We start from the raw sequence: 18407 nt of genomic DNA, 5'->3' as shown, positions 1-18407 counted from the left end.
TTTTTTTTAAAGTAGTAAATATAATCTAATGATTATTTTTTTTTTCGACAATACATATCAAATTGGTTACGTAAGGTTAAAAGTTTAATCTTACAGAAATAAATATACTCAAAACACGTAAAGACGTTTATATTTGTGCTCATGGCGCATGGATTAGGAAAGTGTATTCATAGAAAATTGAACTTCGCAGATTTCCAATGGAAACATAAGAGCAAATATACACTTAGTGTAATTATAGGAAATTGAACGTCGCCAAATGCAAACATACATGGGATATATACACTGAATATATATATCATCATTTTAACAGGGAGACATCTAATGCACTATGTACAAGGAAAGGACAACCAAAGATACAGTCCTCTCTTTTTTTTTTTTATCTTATAAACACATCAATGGCGTGTAAAAAGGGGGAAATTGAATACGCTTTGCAGTAATTAAAGTATAGTCATAATTAAAATAAACAAGCTGACACAGCAATAGTTTCTTTCGTGATATAATGGAAAATCTGTATCTGTCAAAGCATTATAACGTTGGTTCAAAAAGAAACCTTCTGAAACCAAACAATTATCTTCATACAATTTGTCATTTTTTCTCGCATAACCTAATGTTCTGAATCTAACGACAAAGACCTACCTCCACCACTTTTCGCCGCCTCTATGAGAGCTGTCTGAAACACTGTCTTTGGCCAGGGTCTGGGTACGAAACTGTCGGAGTCCCCGATCACAGAGAACACCATGGTAGGGCTGGTGTTCCCATCATCGGACGTACTGTTGGTAGTTGTCACACCCTGTGTGATTTCGTTCCATGTGAATTTAAGGTCATTTGCATCCATCTATGAATATATATTCGATGTCAACGATAAACGATAATATTGACTTAAACTTTAAATAGGATTGTTGATTTCAAATCGTCCAACAACACTTTAGGTAAATACCTGCCTAATTTCGTTACTTAGGTACATACACCTATAAAATAGTCTTCAAAAATAGTATGGTTTTTTAAACTAGTTTATTCCAAATGAAAGAGTAAGAAGTGTTTTATATATATGTGGTTTTGCTAAATTTTTAATATTTAGTCTTTTTTCAAAGGTCACAATTAAAAATTTTCCTTTACAAAAAACAATCAATACTAATATTTAAAAAAAAAACAAAACTATTATTTGTAATTATTAACATATTTCTCTTGCATTTACAAAACGAAACAAGAGAGTGAAATAGAGTTCCAATAGGATTGATCTGAAAATGATTTTATTGACGCCCAATTACAAAAATAACAAAAAAAGTATTATCATTCCTCTAGTCCCCTCATAAATATGTGATATCGTGATATAAGGAAAATATATCTACCTTGATATCCAAAGCATTAGGAATCAATCATTACCTTCACTCTCCCTTCAAAACGAATAAATAAGTTTCCAAGAATCCGTTTAAAAAAGAATGCAACTGCAATCTAAACCTCTCTTTTACCCTTTAAATTGAATGATATGCGTGCAATATTAAATACATGAAATTAAAAGGTTCTAAAGCAGGTTGCCAGTAAATAAGATTGGAAGGTCGAATTTGACTGTGAAAACTCGTCATCACTTAACGTCTATTCAACAATATTTTGGATTTAAATAACGATTATAAAAAGATTTATTCCGAGAACATAATGGACATCAGAATAAAAAGATTACCAAACGAATCCCGCTTTTTGCTATTATCGTATTCGGAGTTAAGTTTCAGTAGACACTATTCATTTATTGATTCGCAAGAGAGCTGAATATACCTACAACTTGTAGAAACATGAAATTGGTTAATTTCAAACTGTTTAACAATCTGCATACACCTATATACAAAACAAGACAAATTTGATCTATCTACACAGTTAAAAATGCTTGACACATGTCAAGATAGAAATTTCTATTTTAAAAAAGAATTCAGGGAGACACGGATTGATTTACATGAACAGTTGTTTCTTACCGAGCGTTTTTTTTGTTGTTGTTATTATGACATACGGAAGGGATCAAAATACCTTACAAAAGATTGTTTTGGGACTTATCCAGTATGTTTTCAATAATGGGGGTAAAAATGATTGACTACGTTAATTTTTTTGTTTCCTTTATCATAAATATTTAGCTTTGTCACTCTACAAAAGATCTTTGCGGGACTTGAATGTTTTTGACTTGTCAAAAAATTAAAGTACTTGGTTTATGTGTAATCTAAGTAAATATTCCAAATGTTCGAACGTCAGTTCATGTTTCCTTTACATATCTTTACATAACTCTAGATTCCAATGGTGACTATTCTCTCGCGTGTTTTCAACAAAAATCCAATGTTTTAAGGTGTGAACGTAACTTACTGAATTCAATAAGCCACATTGTTGCAGAGAGATATTCATCAACTCACTTTTACTGTGGATTCATTTAAATACGTGGGGCCAATTTTCGTGAATTGTGGGTTTTTGCTTATTCGTGAGGATTAATGCACAGAGCCCATATCCCGTAACCAGGAAGTGGTCCACAAATGGTTCAACACCGTGCATCGTGACCTACCTAAAGGAGCTATATGAACTAATATTTCTTACATAAGGTCATACATTTTACAATTTAGATTTATCTTTTCTTAGATATGCTTCAAACCTGAAAGGAAAGAATTTGTCTTGTAGCTTTGAAGAAGAAAATCGACGAGACACATGGCACGACGACGGACGAAAACCAATGGCACTAAATCACATGAGTGACTTAGTTGACCTAACAATGCGTCATATAATCACAAATTCAAACCAATTTTTTAAATTGTAATTCTTATTTATCTCAACAGTGACTCAAGATAATATTAAAAGTTTTACTTAGATAAAGAAGAATTCACAGCAATGCAAATAAACGGTTTGTAGGCATCAACGATCGCCTTGGTAACGATGTGATTTACAAAGTACATTATATAGTTGGATGTAACTGCTGACTCTGCTATACACATGTATTCTATACAATAGCATACCATTGTATAAAGTTATAGCGGGTTTTATGCAGCAACTGGATTCATATCAAACTATGAAGAGGTCGAACACCCGTTTCCTCAAGTATAGCTTTTTCGTACCCATATGGTCAGTGACATGATTAAAACTATCTATATGATACACTAAAACTATATGACCATCTGAAGGTAGTTTGCCACGGGCTGATTAGTATATGTATAGCAATATATGATACACCAGATAAAAGAATTAAAGATTAAAACTAAATCTCGCATGAATGCATTGCACTTATTGAATATGTGCTAGAAATCAATACAATCTGTTTAATGTCGGTGTAGAAATAGGTAAAAATAACCCACTAGAATACGGAAATCGAACAATGATAGTTTAAATGCCGACTGTATTTGAATGTATTTATATTACTTATTGTCATTATTTTTTACCAAATTGTCTCAATTATTTGGATCGATTCTTTTGACCATTTAAATAGTCTTTTTATATATTTTTTAAGGTGTCAACTAAAGTCGATGCCTTTCTTATTAGGTTCTAATAAGACAGATTACCAGCATAACTATGTGCATAAGAATATTAAATTTTTGAATAAAATAAAAATTATGGCTGTTATATGATAGGAGTGCGATTGCACTGTGGGGTAATTGGCGAAATGTAATTGTTGTACTTTTAACAGGGATTAAATTTGATGTTTGAAGGATTTTCAAAAACGTACGGATTTTAGGAAGCTAACTTAATATTCTAAATAATCTGAGGAATGTTTTTGTTTCTTTTATGCCTGTATATGTCTCAACATAAACTCTCCGAGCTCCTATTGTGGTTCTAACCTTGATCGGGGAGGTTGCCGGCTTCGTGTTATTTTTAAATTTTCCATTTACTGCCTCTGTTTAATTTGCAGGTGCGAATTTATGATTTTGTTTAATTACCTTATCGATTCGAAATAAACAGGATGAATGGGTAATACATATCCAGTACAAAATGATTTCAAAGAAACTCCATACACTATTCAAATATGGCATTTTGTTTCCCTTATGGGACTTAATCTGTGGGCAGAGAATAATATTGAAATATACGGCTTTACAAATATGTCAAATGTTCAAGAAGAAAGAGACATAACATTACGGTAATATGATGCCGTGAACTAGTTACCGACATGTATAGACATTTTTTATTGCTTCAATATGCATATGTTATGCATCAAACTTTGTTAGCATTAGTAGGATGAAAAATAATATCTCGCAATGCATAACCTTTAGATTATATATCTTGGATTCGGAGAAGAATCAAAATGAAATTGTACGCAGTTATAAGGGTAGGGAGGGGGGTGTTTTAATGAAAATGTTTTGGAAAGAGGGCTTTAGAAGTATGTCCATGTATTATTGTTATACTTCTTCACATTGCCCCCGGATATCATCATTTTAACAAACATAAATTAACTGTACCTGATCATGCTTTCACATCAGATTATTATTTTCTAGCTGAAAAATTCATGAAAAGAGTTTTTAAAATGACAACAATTAATAAATATTTATTGATCACTTGCTTTTATTATAAGGTATTTTCTTTCATTTTATCTTAAATCCCATTTACCCAACGTTGTGTTGTGTCAAGCTTGGTAGAATTCAGGAAATTGATTCCGGAGGAGATAAACAATGTTAAACGTTTACAGACAGACGGACGGACGACATACAAAATGTGGTAATAGATGCTCGCTTAAGATTTTAAGTTCAGGTAAGCCAACAAAATGTCAAACTGACAAGTACTCTGTTAATTTATTCTATAGATTGAAGACAAAAATGTTTCCTTATTTTTTTCCCCTGAGCCTTGATCTTTTTTTGTGTTGAAGTCCGTTCGATTCATTAACAACTATATACTTTAACAACGATAAAACAATTCCCTGTGCTGGTATCGGGTTAGAGTAGAGTTAAAAACTAATCAAATGATCAAACGTTTTGTACTTGTATGGAACTTTATCAGATTATCCATGTAGCCAATAATATGTTAAAAGGAAGTGGTCTACAAATGGGTCAACAACGTGCACCGTGACCTACATAAAGAAGCCATATATATGAACCAACATTTCATACATTGCTGGCAGCGATTCAACAATACGACATCTGGAAAAAAGGACCGAACTGTTCAACTGATATACGGTCTTATACTTCGTTAGGTATCCTGTTACCGAGATGGATTTAAACTATTTCCCTTTGCATTAAAAACACTTCTGGAGCCCCAAGAAAACATACTATCAATCGTCCAAAATAAAAGCTTAGATCAATAGGAATACTCTTCCTTTTCTATTATTATAGCGATTGAACACTTATAAAAATTAAAATGTACAAACATTGAATAAGTTTCTGCCATTCAGTCATTTTACAGCTAGATGACTGAAATGTAACTAATAGGTGACTAAATGACATAGCTCTGCCATTTAGTCATTATCCCGATTTTTCAATTAACACTCAGTTAACTGAATGGCAGACATGTTTCTTCTTCGTGTGAATTTTGACTGAATGGTACAGTTACTTTGTTGTTATAATTTTCCAGCTCAATCAATCTTACCTAACATGTTTTTTTTTTAAATTTCAGAGCAGTTAGTGGCACTGAAATAGATTTCTATGAGCATGTGTTTTCTAGCAGCAAATAATCCGCAACACAAATAGAATGTTTATTAATGTTCACTGCTGATATCTTAATATGTTTATAAATAAATCGTCTGAATTTCGTATTAAGAATAAATCACCTCCTGCATGACTTTAAAGCGGGGTAGCACTTTATGTCTTAATAATGTCTAGAAGTACAGTAATTCGGAATGTATGTGTTTAGGTGATTAAATTTTTTATGCACATATGAATTTGATTGTTATGTATATATTTGGTAAATACTACAAAATGTATTTTAATAGATTCATTTCTTTTTATGATCAAAGAATTAAGATAACAAAAACAACCCTCGCTGTAAAACAGATATTTATTTTTATCTAAAATGGAGTTCATTACTAGTACTAAAAGGAAATTTGATACACTTCATATTTCCAATGTATATGTATGACGATGGTCTACAATGAGTTTTGTTAAACAGCTAGACATGCATTACATAAGGATATGTTTAAAACAATGCATAACAACATGCACACATTTACTACAACTACTACTAATCTATTACTTACGACATAAAAACAGAAGAGCTACAGATTTTTAACATGAAAATAGATAATAAAATGTACAGCAATTCATAACAATATAATAAAAAAATATGTATTACTTATTAGGTTTCTTACTCACTGACAACGGAAATATACCGGGTTGTTCAATATCGTAGACGACGAGGCGAATCCGAGCCGTCCTAGAAATTGATCTACCCGATATATTTCTGTAGTCAATCAGTAATGATCCAAATAAGTGTTTTGTTTTCCTGAGGACTATCAAGTGAGACATGTTTACAACAAGCAATGAGCGGCCTTACATCGTGTCCAGTTTTACTCAACTAAATGCTTCAAAATTATTTATCGCACCTTTTAAATACTATTTCTTCACTACACTGTTGATTTCTTATAATGTTTTGTTGCTTTTCAAATTTTAACGCTTTCTCCTTTTCCTCCGAATAGTTTTGAGGAATTTGACGGTGTCATTTTTTCAGCTCGAAGGTCAATTCAAAGGGCAATTACTCTAATTTAGAATTAATTAAAGGACAACTACTCCAAATAGTGTTAGACCTTACAAAACGCAGTGTCGGTATTAAAAATTATGAAATATCTAAATGAGTAGGCGAAGCGCCGGCCAAGTAGCCGAACATAAATTCTCACTGGACGGACATAGAGTAAAGAAAAGCAAACAAATAAATTTGTATTGGCAATAAACATTGATTTTTATAATCCTTTCATCCTTTATGCTTCAGTTACTTTAATGTTTATACCCTATTAAAGGGTAAGTATGTTTCATGGTGTCCTTGTGAAATTGATCATAGTTTACTGTGGTTTCTAAGTGCTGTTATTTTTTGAAGACTCCTCTGATATGCTTCGTTTTTCTCTCTTTTTCTCTTTTCCTTCTTCTTTTGTTCCAAGATGCTAATTTCTAAAATACAGACTGATTCATTTTATAACTTTAATGACAATTGTTGTTGTTTTAATAAGCGGTAGGTCCAACACTTTATGATATCGAAACACGAATTAACCGATGCAGACTCCAAACAATTGAATGATTAATCTAATTGCTTTATAACAAAAGAAATCTTTAAAAATGCATTCATAAAATCTTAAAGAATAACAACATTAAATTAAAATGCCATAAAAACAGATCGCAGTGCGTACGTTTACAGTGTGGTGAACAACAATCATGTTTCGCTAAATAGCGAAACAAGCGGTATGGAAGAAAGACAAGGTTAATAGGAGAGGGAATCCTCCAGTCGTAGTCATTGATGACGGTGTATCTCTCAAATCTCCACAGCTTTTCCGAGTTCTCCTGTACCCTCTCAAATGTGTAGCTGAAACCATGTGTAAAAAACCATAACTCAAAACATATTTGAAATTCGCCATCAATTTAGATAAATGCATGAATAAACATATTTCCCATTATATTTTTTTTTCTCTAAGCTAAAATCTTAGTAGTTAATTCCAGGTTTCTATCTTTAAACGACGTTTATATTGCACGGATAAGTATTGTAGTTACATTTCCTTTAACGGTTTTAACTGCTGTAAAACGGGAACGAATGTACATACGTATTTGAGATCAGCAAGTTCTTAAGTATTGGGGAAAAATTTAAACACTCTCAGATATTTTGCTCTTTTATACACGAAATTTAATTTGTGTCATGTTAATAGAAATCCACATATATTGTATACTTATAACAAATATACTATTCACGCTAGATTTGCTGTAAATGAAACATTTAACCAAATAATGCATTATGAAAGCATTGTAACTGCAACAATGTATTAAAATTGCCCGATAAATCCCAAACCTAAACATGGCGATGACAAGATTCACCAACAGGAAATTTGAAAATAACATGTAGATCGCTGCTATTGCCTGAACCGTCCAATCTTCCCGTGGACATTTCGAGGAATCTGCTGAAGTCACACTAGTACAATTGCTTTCATTACTACCTAAAAAATTCAAGTAACATTTTGTTTAAGTTTCATTGATTTCTGTAGGTCATTTCTATTTTTCATAATGCATATATTCGCTCAAAGGCTGAACTTTAAGCTTCACCGTATTTTGAGAACAAACAATATTATTAAAGGATTTAAAAGTACATTTTCTTTGAGTACATTAATAATTTTGTATTTATTTTAAAATTATCTTAAACATTTTCATTTATTTAGGATCCTAGTAGCCAAACCACACGATACAAATGTGTGCAAAAGAGCTCAGAGCAACAACTTTATTTGTTCATGTCAGCTTTCCGACCTTTTTTTTCATCAAAAGCGTTTTTCAAAAGGTGAATATCAGGATATATAGAGAAAAAGAAGCTAACCATCAAGATGATCGAGGTTTATTTCTGCATACAGTTGCCAGTATGGGTAGTATAGAATTGTCCATATTCTCCAGTTTTGCCAGCCCCCGTCCCACATTGCTTCGTAGTCAGGCCATAGGTTGGTGTGGTAATATATACCTACTCCCAACACCACAAATACGGCAATAAAGAGGAACCTCAGAAGATCTTTCAGCTTGAAAAACACAATTTATGAATGATTTTATTCAGCAATCTTCAGTGTTTTAAGTGAAATACGTGTTACAAAGGATCGTACCTGTCATTATTTTATTGTCATTATTCAATGGGTATTGAGTTGTTGTTATGAATGTCCTACAGAAAGACAGATATAGATCACATATTCAGAGCTGACAATAAAGGTAATTCCAATACCTTAATGGATCAAGACGAGCTGTGTTTTGAATGCACCTGATATAATTAGGCTTTACATTGCAGACAATTTCTCCATGCTACTTATACATATTACAGGGTCGTCGTACGATTGCATAGACAAGTGGTGTTATTCAGCAAAATGATGACACAGGAAGATGAACTTGTGCAAAAAAAATTCAGTTTTTTTTGCATCAAAATTATGTTTTGGTACCAAATATAGTGAGAGATTAAATTAATTCAATTCAATGAACGAATACTTGAACAGTAATTCGACATGCGGCGCAATGTTAAAAACGAAATATCAAAGAGAAACAAACATTGCAAGAACAAGTTTTTTTCTCCAAAAAGTAGAGATGAAAAAGAATTGAAATTTGTTTGATTATTCTATTAATTGTAAAAAAAAAAATAGATCGGTTATAACAAGATTTTTAAGGGTTTTATGGCTCTTTTTTTATAATTTGAAGTGAAATCGTGATAAAATGACGATGTCAGCGTTTAAGGCGGCGCAACGGTAACTCATACAACTGTGAAAAAGAAGTGAACAAATCCCTTGATTTTAAAGTAAGAAAAAAAGACATATTACTTGGAAATGACTTTTGATGCGTGATCTATAGTCAAAGTTCATCGAAAATAATCGGTTGTGAACTAAATATCAAATCATTTTAAATTTAAACAAAGTTGTTAGCAAGATACATTTCTAAAGTTTCACATACATATTTGAACATTTTTTTTATTGAAAACTTATTTGAGAGCATTATTTTTGTATTGATCATAAAGAAAAAATATTTTCTGGTGCGTCACAACATCTATTATAAATGAATATAAACAAAGAGATAATAATGTAAAATAAAACCCTATCTGTAAGTTTACATAAGGTATAATCCTTTTTTATCAAACAAATTTGAAAAAGATAAAATAATATAGTAATGCAATATAAAACGCATACCATCTCCTTGATCATAATTAGCGTGGGTCCCAATTTTCTATGGATTAGAAAAACTTCCAAAAACCTCAAGTACATGACCAACAGGGAGAGAGCATATATGCGTCTTGCGTCAGTAAAGGGTTTAGATTGATGCACGTGACGTACAAACAGCGCCACAATAAGCAATGCATAGGAAAGTAAGTCAACCCCATTCCAGAAGTCATACAGATATCTCTTCATTCGTGAATAGTAACCTCTGTGGGAGCGACCTCTAGCCTCTAGACAGCCCTATTTTAATTTGTGAATAGAGATTATAAATGAGATAGTACATACTTCTACGTTTTATGATAAGTTTATATATATATATATATATATATATATATATATATATATATATATATATATATATATATATATATATATATACTTATAATATATAATGTTTTTTACCTATGTTTTGTAATGAAACAAATGAAGTAAACAACTTTTTACACCAAATAATTTTATCAGCTGTATTTTGTCTATTTTTGTATTTACTTTGATGATGAAAAATAAAGTTAAAATGTCTATCTATATCTTTAATACTTAAGATTTTCTGGAATTCGATGAATAATTGTTAGGTTCAGTAATGCAGTGATTTATCTTTTATTGAATATATTTTCTTTGCTCTTTTAAGGAAAATGTTCGTCACAATTATTAAGATTTCAATGATAAATGGACTCATCCTGTAACATATACATGTTTAATTGCTGACATAAATTGAGCTTGGGTCCACAATAGGTAAACTAAGATATGTTCCAAATATACATAACTCCATTTTACAGGTATTTATGTTGATGATAGTTATTACTAAATGGATTTAAATGATCGGAAAATATTTACAAAACAGCTGATGGTTTCTTCAATCAAATCCCCTAATCCCCAGAGGTATACAAAATATTCAAACACTCTTGCGAGGAATACTTCAGAATAATTCTTTTCAATACTTGTCAGTACGAATGAGCTGTACATTACCAAGACTGTCAAAAACACCATCTGAAATATTTGAAAGTAAATTCTATTTACGTGAACACACCATGTATAACAAATGTATCGTAAGACATTCTTTTTTTAAATGTTACTTCTTACATAATTAAAGATGTATTTCGTAAGTGGAGCAGTGACGAAGTTTTTCGGCTTTCTAATGGCAGACTAAAATAAAAACAACAAAAAAGAAAAATACTATCTAATGTATAGAAATTCATATATTTTGGTATTGATATATAAATTTTATGATCCTAATATACGGTAAGAGAAATGAATGTGAATTTGCAATACACAATGAAGTATGCTATTAGATATAAAATACATGACATTATGAAATCGTCATTATATTTCATTATTAAGACTTTATTCACTGAATCAAAATAACATAACCCATAGAAATTCGAACACTACTAACACTTAATTAATTAATTGTTCCATACCTATTCAATGTTGTATAAAAACAGTATTGATATTGCAAATTTGAAAACAATATTTTTCGGTGAACATCGATTAATTTGAAGATTTTTTTTTTGGAGGGGGGGGGCGAGTGGGGTGTTATGGTTATGATACTTATTCTGGTTGTATCCACCTGTAAAAAAGGCACTAGGTCAGGAGCCAAGTTGTTGTACCACTTGATGTTTATATATTTTTGAGAGCACGTGTGAGCCACCACGTCATACATGAAATTCTCGTAAGCAAAGGTTAATGGGCTCGAGTGAATTCCCCAAACTACTGCCTCGTCATCCATCAAATCTATCGCGTGTTGTGAATCTTCTTGGTACATACTGTCCATTATGCTAATGCACCGTTCTTCGAACAATCTACAGAATACGTTAGTCAATACATTGTGTTTATTCATTCATGATTATTACATCTTGATTTATTATTTTTACGATACTATTGTACTTATAATATAAAAAGATAACCACGACCAGAACAAGTAAATTGTACGGTCCGATTTGTTGATTATTTTGGGAAGAATTTTCTTACTGATTTCTAGACTTTTTTTGCATTTAAATGATTAAAATTGCATTTGCATTTCTTCAAAGATTTGATAATTACATATCGTAACAGTTTATTCCGTCAAAGAGAATGTAAAAGGCAATTTTTATAATACAAGGCATACATAAAGTTTTCTAACAAAAACTATCCTTGTGTATAATTACGTGTAACATGTCATATAATCAACACAACATGTGTAAGCCGTTTGGCCCAATACTTGTATGTCTTCTACCTATCAAATATCATCACAGTTATTGTTGTCCTTCTTTTTTTGGTTTTGCTTATCACTATGTTGAAGATGCTGACGTATGTCTCTATCACCCGCCCCTGTTGACTGTCTGATCAAATAATAATGCAAATGCCCACTGAAATCACTCACACGGTCTTAACCATTAGGGGAATTATTCTTCTCTACTCTAAGGCCCATTCGATACTTTAGTATGCTTCATCACTTAGACAATTTTATTTACCTTAGAAACACTGCTTTTTACGATAATATTAACAAAATGCTCATATTACGACATATTACGACAGATACCTCTTAACTAAAACCAAATTAAAACAGGGAATTCTAAGGTATTGTATAAAAGAGAAAATGCGGTTGCAGGTTATCTTTTATAACAGTACTTAGTTAAGTTATTTTGTATCCTCTTACTTTGAATGTTCCTCCAAATCAATGGATAAGATTTGCTCCTTGACATTGCTGGCTTTTTTTGAAAGTTTTCGAAGAATTGCCGAACATACTAGTCCAGTCACTACAAATACACAAAAACTGATACTGAATATTAGATTAACCAGTGATGAAATAGTATCACAGTTACTAACGAGGACCCAATAATAGTGTTGAAAGAAAAGATGTCCCAAACATCTGTTTAAGGTATTAAATAAACAAACAAATAGTATACATTTTCTTCATTTAAATCATGCAAATTATGCCCAATTAAAGTTAATAATTTCTTATTGAATACTCGAAAAGCACGCAATCTGCTTTTATCACAACTATTTTAATAGCTTAAGTAAATGTACATAAAATTACGTAGATGGTTGTCGCCTCTGAGCCAACATATTTCTGCCAATTCCTTTCGATTTGCAAAAATTGCCCAGAGTAAAATGTCAGAAATGGTCGTATCTTTAAGGTTTACGTAAATTGTTGGTGACTTTTCTTTTTCTGAGAATTCGTCAGTGCTATATTCTATAAGAAATATAGATAAATAACGATTTTAACTACAAATATGAAATTTGAAATTATATATAAACAAAATATAAATAACGTTATCTAAAATACTTTAATAGTGTTTAAAATTCCTGTAAATAAATGTTCAGCGTCAATCAAGATGACAATCGATAATCAACATCATACATCAGATGTCATTTTCAGCAATCGCGTTTTATACTTTAGCAAGATAGTCAGTTGTACCTTTGTATCGCAACAGTTTTCGACATAACCCCGTTGCTGCATCTGCTACAGAAACTGATAATTCTGAAAGCTCTTCTACAATATATTTTGCATTTTGTTGATTGCCGTGCTTTATTCTTTTCTTCATCATAGATCTGTATTCATGGCAGAGTTTCTTTGCTTGTTTCTCCTGTATTTGCTGAATAATACAATGATCTGTTAAGGCATTCTTGACTTAATAAGACTTTTATTATGAACTTCATATGCAAAAGTTGAATTTGTCCGATTAAGGATGACGTTTACTCAGAATGAAAAAAAATTCCACTGATGATAATGAAACCCCATCTATTGTATGTTATAGACCTTTGATTGTAGTGTTATTTTTCACTTTCAAAAAAGTAGGTCAATGACCTACTTTTTGAGTAAATGGCCATTGAATATTTTTTGAAAAATCAAGGAAAATCCGATAAAATTTTACACTACAATTGAAATTTTCTTAATTGTAAATATTTTTCAAATGATAAAACACTTTAAAAAATTAAGTACATTTTATGAATGGCAGTGGCACTAAATAGGTACAAAACATTAAGATTTCAGCTACAATTTGAAAAAAATATTCCAGTTCGAATTTCCTCTATCAGTTTTCAAATTCCTACCCATTTTTGATCTAAGTTTACAAAAAATTGAATGATGATAATACAAAAACATATATGGTATTAAACTACTTATATTGACCTTATTCTGTTGGCATATAATTTATATGAGGTCAATGATCAAAATTTTGAGATATGGTGTCTTTTATCGTTTTTAAGCATTTTTTAATATTTTCACAATTCGTGCCATACAATTATTTTAACGAATAAGTGAAGTAAAACCAGCTGAAAATATGAAAAATTATATAGACTAAAATATATAATCTTAACTTTCAATATTAGAGTACTGCCAAAAATGTTTTAGTGGAAAACAAAATCTGCTAAATTTATTCCGAATTTCCTCTGTTTGGCTTAAAGTCTATTTTTGTTTGAGCCTAATTACGTAATAACGTAAAAATATCAAATGTTTTGTCAATAATAATTCATTTTATTAATACTTTTTTGGTTTAGAACAAATTTTACTCATTACATTGAACTTAATAACAATCCGAATTTGAGAACTCAAACCCTGAGTAAACAACACCCTTAATGAGCAAATTAAAGCAAAACTTGAAGGAAAAAAATGTCAATTATTTTTCTCTTGTTTTTTTTTTAATGTTTTACAATGTTGTTTAAAAACGCATTAACATACCTTTAATATCCACTGCATGTGAAGACAATCTTTTCTTTTGAACTTACATTTCTGGCAGGAAACGGTCTAGAAGAAAAAATAAAACCAAGAAAATATATCAGAATTTGAAAAAATGCATCAGAAATTCAATTATAGTACAAACATTGACCTGTTCATAAAGTTCTGGTAAATTAATCATCTTTAGATGAACTCCTCGATCCAACAAAACCCTCACGTAATCGCATCTGTTCGCCTTCAATGCCTCCAACAGAAGTACCTGCATCCAAATGTATAAAGTAATAATTAAGATGACGTTATGCAAGCACTTCATTATAAAAAAATTAAAATATTTTAAAACTACATATGAATCATTGAACCAAAAATATGTAGGATATAAATCTACTAACAACATAACTGATCTATTTTGAGAAATTTAATTTTAAATGTATAGTCAAAAACATACGGGTCCACATTCTTCTATCAGTTCTAGTTCTTGTAAAAGCTGATATCCGAAATAAAAGTACAACGGCAGGGACGTAGGGGTAGAGTATTTTGGATTCAAGACATATGGCTTAGACTCCTTAAAACCTTCAAGAACTTGATATATGATCTTTTCCTCGGGGCTGACGAAATTTCGACGCAGAAGTTTCCAAGCCAGCGATGAACCCTTGTTTGTGTTTTCATTCACTTCTGTGTGAGAGACGTCTGAATGGAAACTTGATTTGTCATGTTTTGGTATCTTAACACCCTCTAAAATGTGAATACATGTATATAGAATAATGTTTTATAAAAAGAATTTACCAAGGCAAATCTTTTTTGTGTATGAAGAAACAAGTGCTTTTCTAAAGTGAGATGATAACTGTTTATAACTCACCGTTTGTGTATGATTGGAGAGTACTCTCTATTGACCAGCAACTGACTACTGTCTCCCCTACAATGTTTGACAGCATTAAGGGGTCATCTCTTTCAAGGTCAAATACTCCGACCTGGAAGACAGAAAAAAATCGTGTTTTACTTTAAGCATTTATAATATGGGAAAAAGGAAACTGTTCACATCTAAGTTTAGTTTTTTACAAAGTCATAGACATCATTCGACACAATTACATATCTTTAAAGGGTTGCAGATAAAAAGACATTTTTGTCACCAATTTTGGATCTTAAGAATTAAAGATACTTACATACTTGATAACGTGAAAAAAGCTTACGTAAGCCATAAAATTATGCTTTTTGGTTCGTGTTTACTTTCATTTGTAAATCTAGGTTCAAATTCTCTTTCAACGGTCCAATGAACTAATTATCAAAATATTGTTATCTCTAAAGACTATAATTAAACTGTTAATTATGAATACACCACTTACCAAGTCTTTAGCTTTATCAATGCTTTTCAAATGTTTTTTCAACTCCTGATATGTGGTGTCATCAAATCGAATACCCAATAAAATGCTGGCTTTCTTTCGAAGTGAATTTTTGCTAAAAACGAAAAAAATCAATGAATAACTTAGAACCATGTATATTTTTTCCCTTTCTTAACTTATCCATAAGTATTTAAACACTTTTGATTTATTCATATATTCGGTGCTATATTTATATTTCAAAAAGCTAAAATATTGTAATACAAGTTATATATGCAATACATGAATATGCCATATATCTGGAACATACAGTTTTAAAAAAAATATTATCTTTTCCGACGTTTGACATACATGTATGTTATCTAACAATTTTAAATTGATCAACAATAATACTTTTCTAGATAGTCGACAACTAAGTCTGCGGCCATTCCTGATCCTTTCATGATGATAACTGGGAGTTTGTGTTGGAGAGCCTTTGAAATATGAGCTATCGTCTCGATGTCTCCCTCACAGACGATAGTTGCTATGGGAACCGGCATTTCTACAATTATTTGTCACTTGAAACACCATTTCTTAGTAGCTACTGCAAATAAAAACAATCCTGGGTCCCAAAAATTAGGAAAAAATCATATTTAAGTTTAATAGTTCCTGTTTCTTCACATTATTGAATACACGATGAGGTTTCATTATTTCTTGGTCAACTTGACCCTAAATGTATTAAAAATCAATAGAGTAAATTTGTAAATAAAGTACGATAGGTGTTAGTTGTGTTTTAATATGCATATACTAGCCTTATATTTTAATCTTTATTCTCAAAACATGTACATAATTATAGTGAACTATTTTAATTGTATAAACATGGATCATATAAGAATATACGCATGCGTACTGGTGTCCATTTGCTGACTAAAGAAGGACACGTCTTGTTCAGACACGAATTTTTCAAAGTCTAACAGAAATTCCTGCCCTTCCCCTAGTGTAGTTTTGAATTCCGTGGTTTTTTCTGAAGTGTTTTGAGATACCTGAAAAATTTATTGAGTGCCTAGTTGTTTAAGATATCCAATGTATATTCAGCGTATCGCAGAAAAAACAAAAAAAAAACATGCAAATAAGTCATAATTTACCTTCGTCGTTAAAATTGTAAGGCCAACACAATCACCCGTCAAAAATTGAAAACTTAGTATACCGTGAAATTGTACGATTATATAATCATTATATAAAACACTTTTAGAATGTATATAATCTTTAGAAAATCACATTTTATGAAATAAACGTTACCATTTCAAAGATTCGGAATTTTACTAAGAACTCATTACTCAAACATTCATACCACGTACAACGTATAATCAACATATATAATTATTTAAGATCATATTATCGGGGCCTTGCTTTCATATGCTTTCAGATTATATAATCATTATATAAAACACTTTTAGAATGTATATAATCTTTAGAAAATCACATTTTATGAAATAAACGTTACCATTTCAAAGATTCGGAATTTTACTTAGAACTCATTACTCAAACATTCATACCACGTACAACGTATAATCAACATATATAATTATTTAAGATCATATTATCGGGGCTTTGCTTTCATATGCTTTCAGTTTTAATTTTTCCTTGTGTTATGAATCGTAAATGTAGTTGATTTGGTAAAGAAATTGACGCAGAAGAATATCAAGATTTTCTTGAAACGTGAAACTCGTATTTTAAAAGGAAAGCATACCGCTGCTGCGATTTAATGTTCAAACATTAGATAGCCATAATCGTTGTCATTATCGTAAACATATCGCATTTAATTAATTCAGTTACGTAATATTTTTACCTCTTTTCCTGCAATATTAACGAGTTTGACATGTCGGTCTGGATCACTGATTTTATTTTTAGCAGCCCTGGTTTTAAATTCAATATCCTCGTAGTTTTTGTAGGCCTCTCTTACAACTTTGGATAGTCCGTGTTTCTTTCCATTGTACAAAATCCAGGTTTCTAAAAAAATCAAACGTGCACACTTATTTTGAACCTGATGACAGCCGACAGCGTATTGACTATTGTAATTGTGAATATCTAGTTCAGCATGGATTGTCAGAGTTGACATACTCAATGAGTATTGACATGCTCAATGCAGAAAGGAATGAATGATAAATAAACCTTTCCTTTTGATAAACTCACCCCAATGTGGGAATGCACTTCGAAAATTCGTTTTTATTTTGTCTTCAAAAGTGGTAATTGAGTGTATATTTAAGCATTGCATGCATATTTTTGGATGTCGTCGGTCCTACAACACACCAAGCGGTGCAGACAAATTGAATATCTCGCGTTGTCTGCACCGCTTTGATTGTAACAGGACCGACGACATCCAAAAATAATCAACCAATGCTTATATTTATATTCATACTGATGTCTATTTCGATGAAATATGTGTGGTGTATTGACACTGTATATGCTCTCGGTCAGGGATATGAAACATACATGAAACAGTCATATTAACATGTATTTAGTTTGCTTCCTCGACTAAGGATATAGTGCCAGAAACTTTGTAGAGAACAATTTTTTTTTAAAGTAGTAAATATAATCTAATGATTATTTTTTTTTTCGACAATACATA

General features: G+C 31.1%; 1 protein-coding gene across 1 annotated transcript in view; it reads right to left on the bottom strand.

The window, feature by feature from the left end:
- Positions 1-18407, bottom strand: part of LOC128173859 (uncharacterized) — a 32000-nt gene that overhangs the window by 11958 nt on the left and 1635 nt on the right. The window contains exons 3-22 of the mRNA XM_052839542.1: positions 17628-17788; positions 16689-16821; positions 16193-16340; positions 15806-15917; positions 15322-15433; positions 14911-15197; positions 14617-14724; positions 14469-14534; positions 13206-13383; positions 12825-12980; positions 12444-12543; positions 11376-11607; positions 10889-10951; positions 10643-10795; positions 9782-10048; positions 8446-8638; positions 7930-8074; positions 7280-7452; positions 1384-1394; positions 637-835 (exon numbers count right to left, since the gene is read on the bottom strand). Of these exons, the coding sequence (XP_052695502.1) occupies positions 637-835; positions 1384-1394; positions 7280-7452; positions 7930-8074; positions 8446-8638; positions 9782-10048; positions 10643-10795; positions 10889-10951; positions 11376-11607; positions 12444-12543; positions 12825-12980; positions 13206-13383; positions 14469-14534; positions 14617-14724; positions 14911-15197; positions 15322-15433; positions 15806-15917; positions 16193-16340; positions 16689-16821; positions 17628-17788 (2997 nt within the window). The remainder of the gene's footprint in view (positions 1-636; positions 836-1383; positions 1395-7279; positions 7453-7929; positions 8075-8445; positions 8639-9781; positions 10049-10642; positions 10796-10888; positions 10952-11375; positions 11608-12443; positions 12544-12824; positions 12981-13205; positions 13384-14468; positions 14535-14616; positions 14725-14910; positions 15198-15321; positions 15434-15805; positions 15918-16192; positions 16341-16688; positions 16822-17627; positions 17789-18407) is intronic.

The sequence above is a fragment of the Crassostrea angulata genome, chromosome 2 (assembly GCF_025612915.1).
Source record: "Crassostrea angulata isolate pt1a10 chromosome 2, ASM2561291v2, whole genome shotgun sequence".
NCBI classification, from domain to species: domain Eukaryota; kingdom Metazoa; phylum Mollusca; class Bivalvia; order Ostreida; family Ostreidae; genus Magallana; species Magallana angulata.
This window is presented reverse-complemented; position numbering and strand designations above follow the sequence as displayed.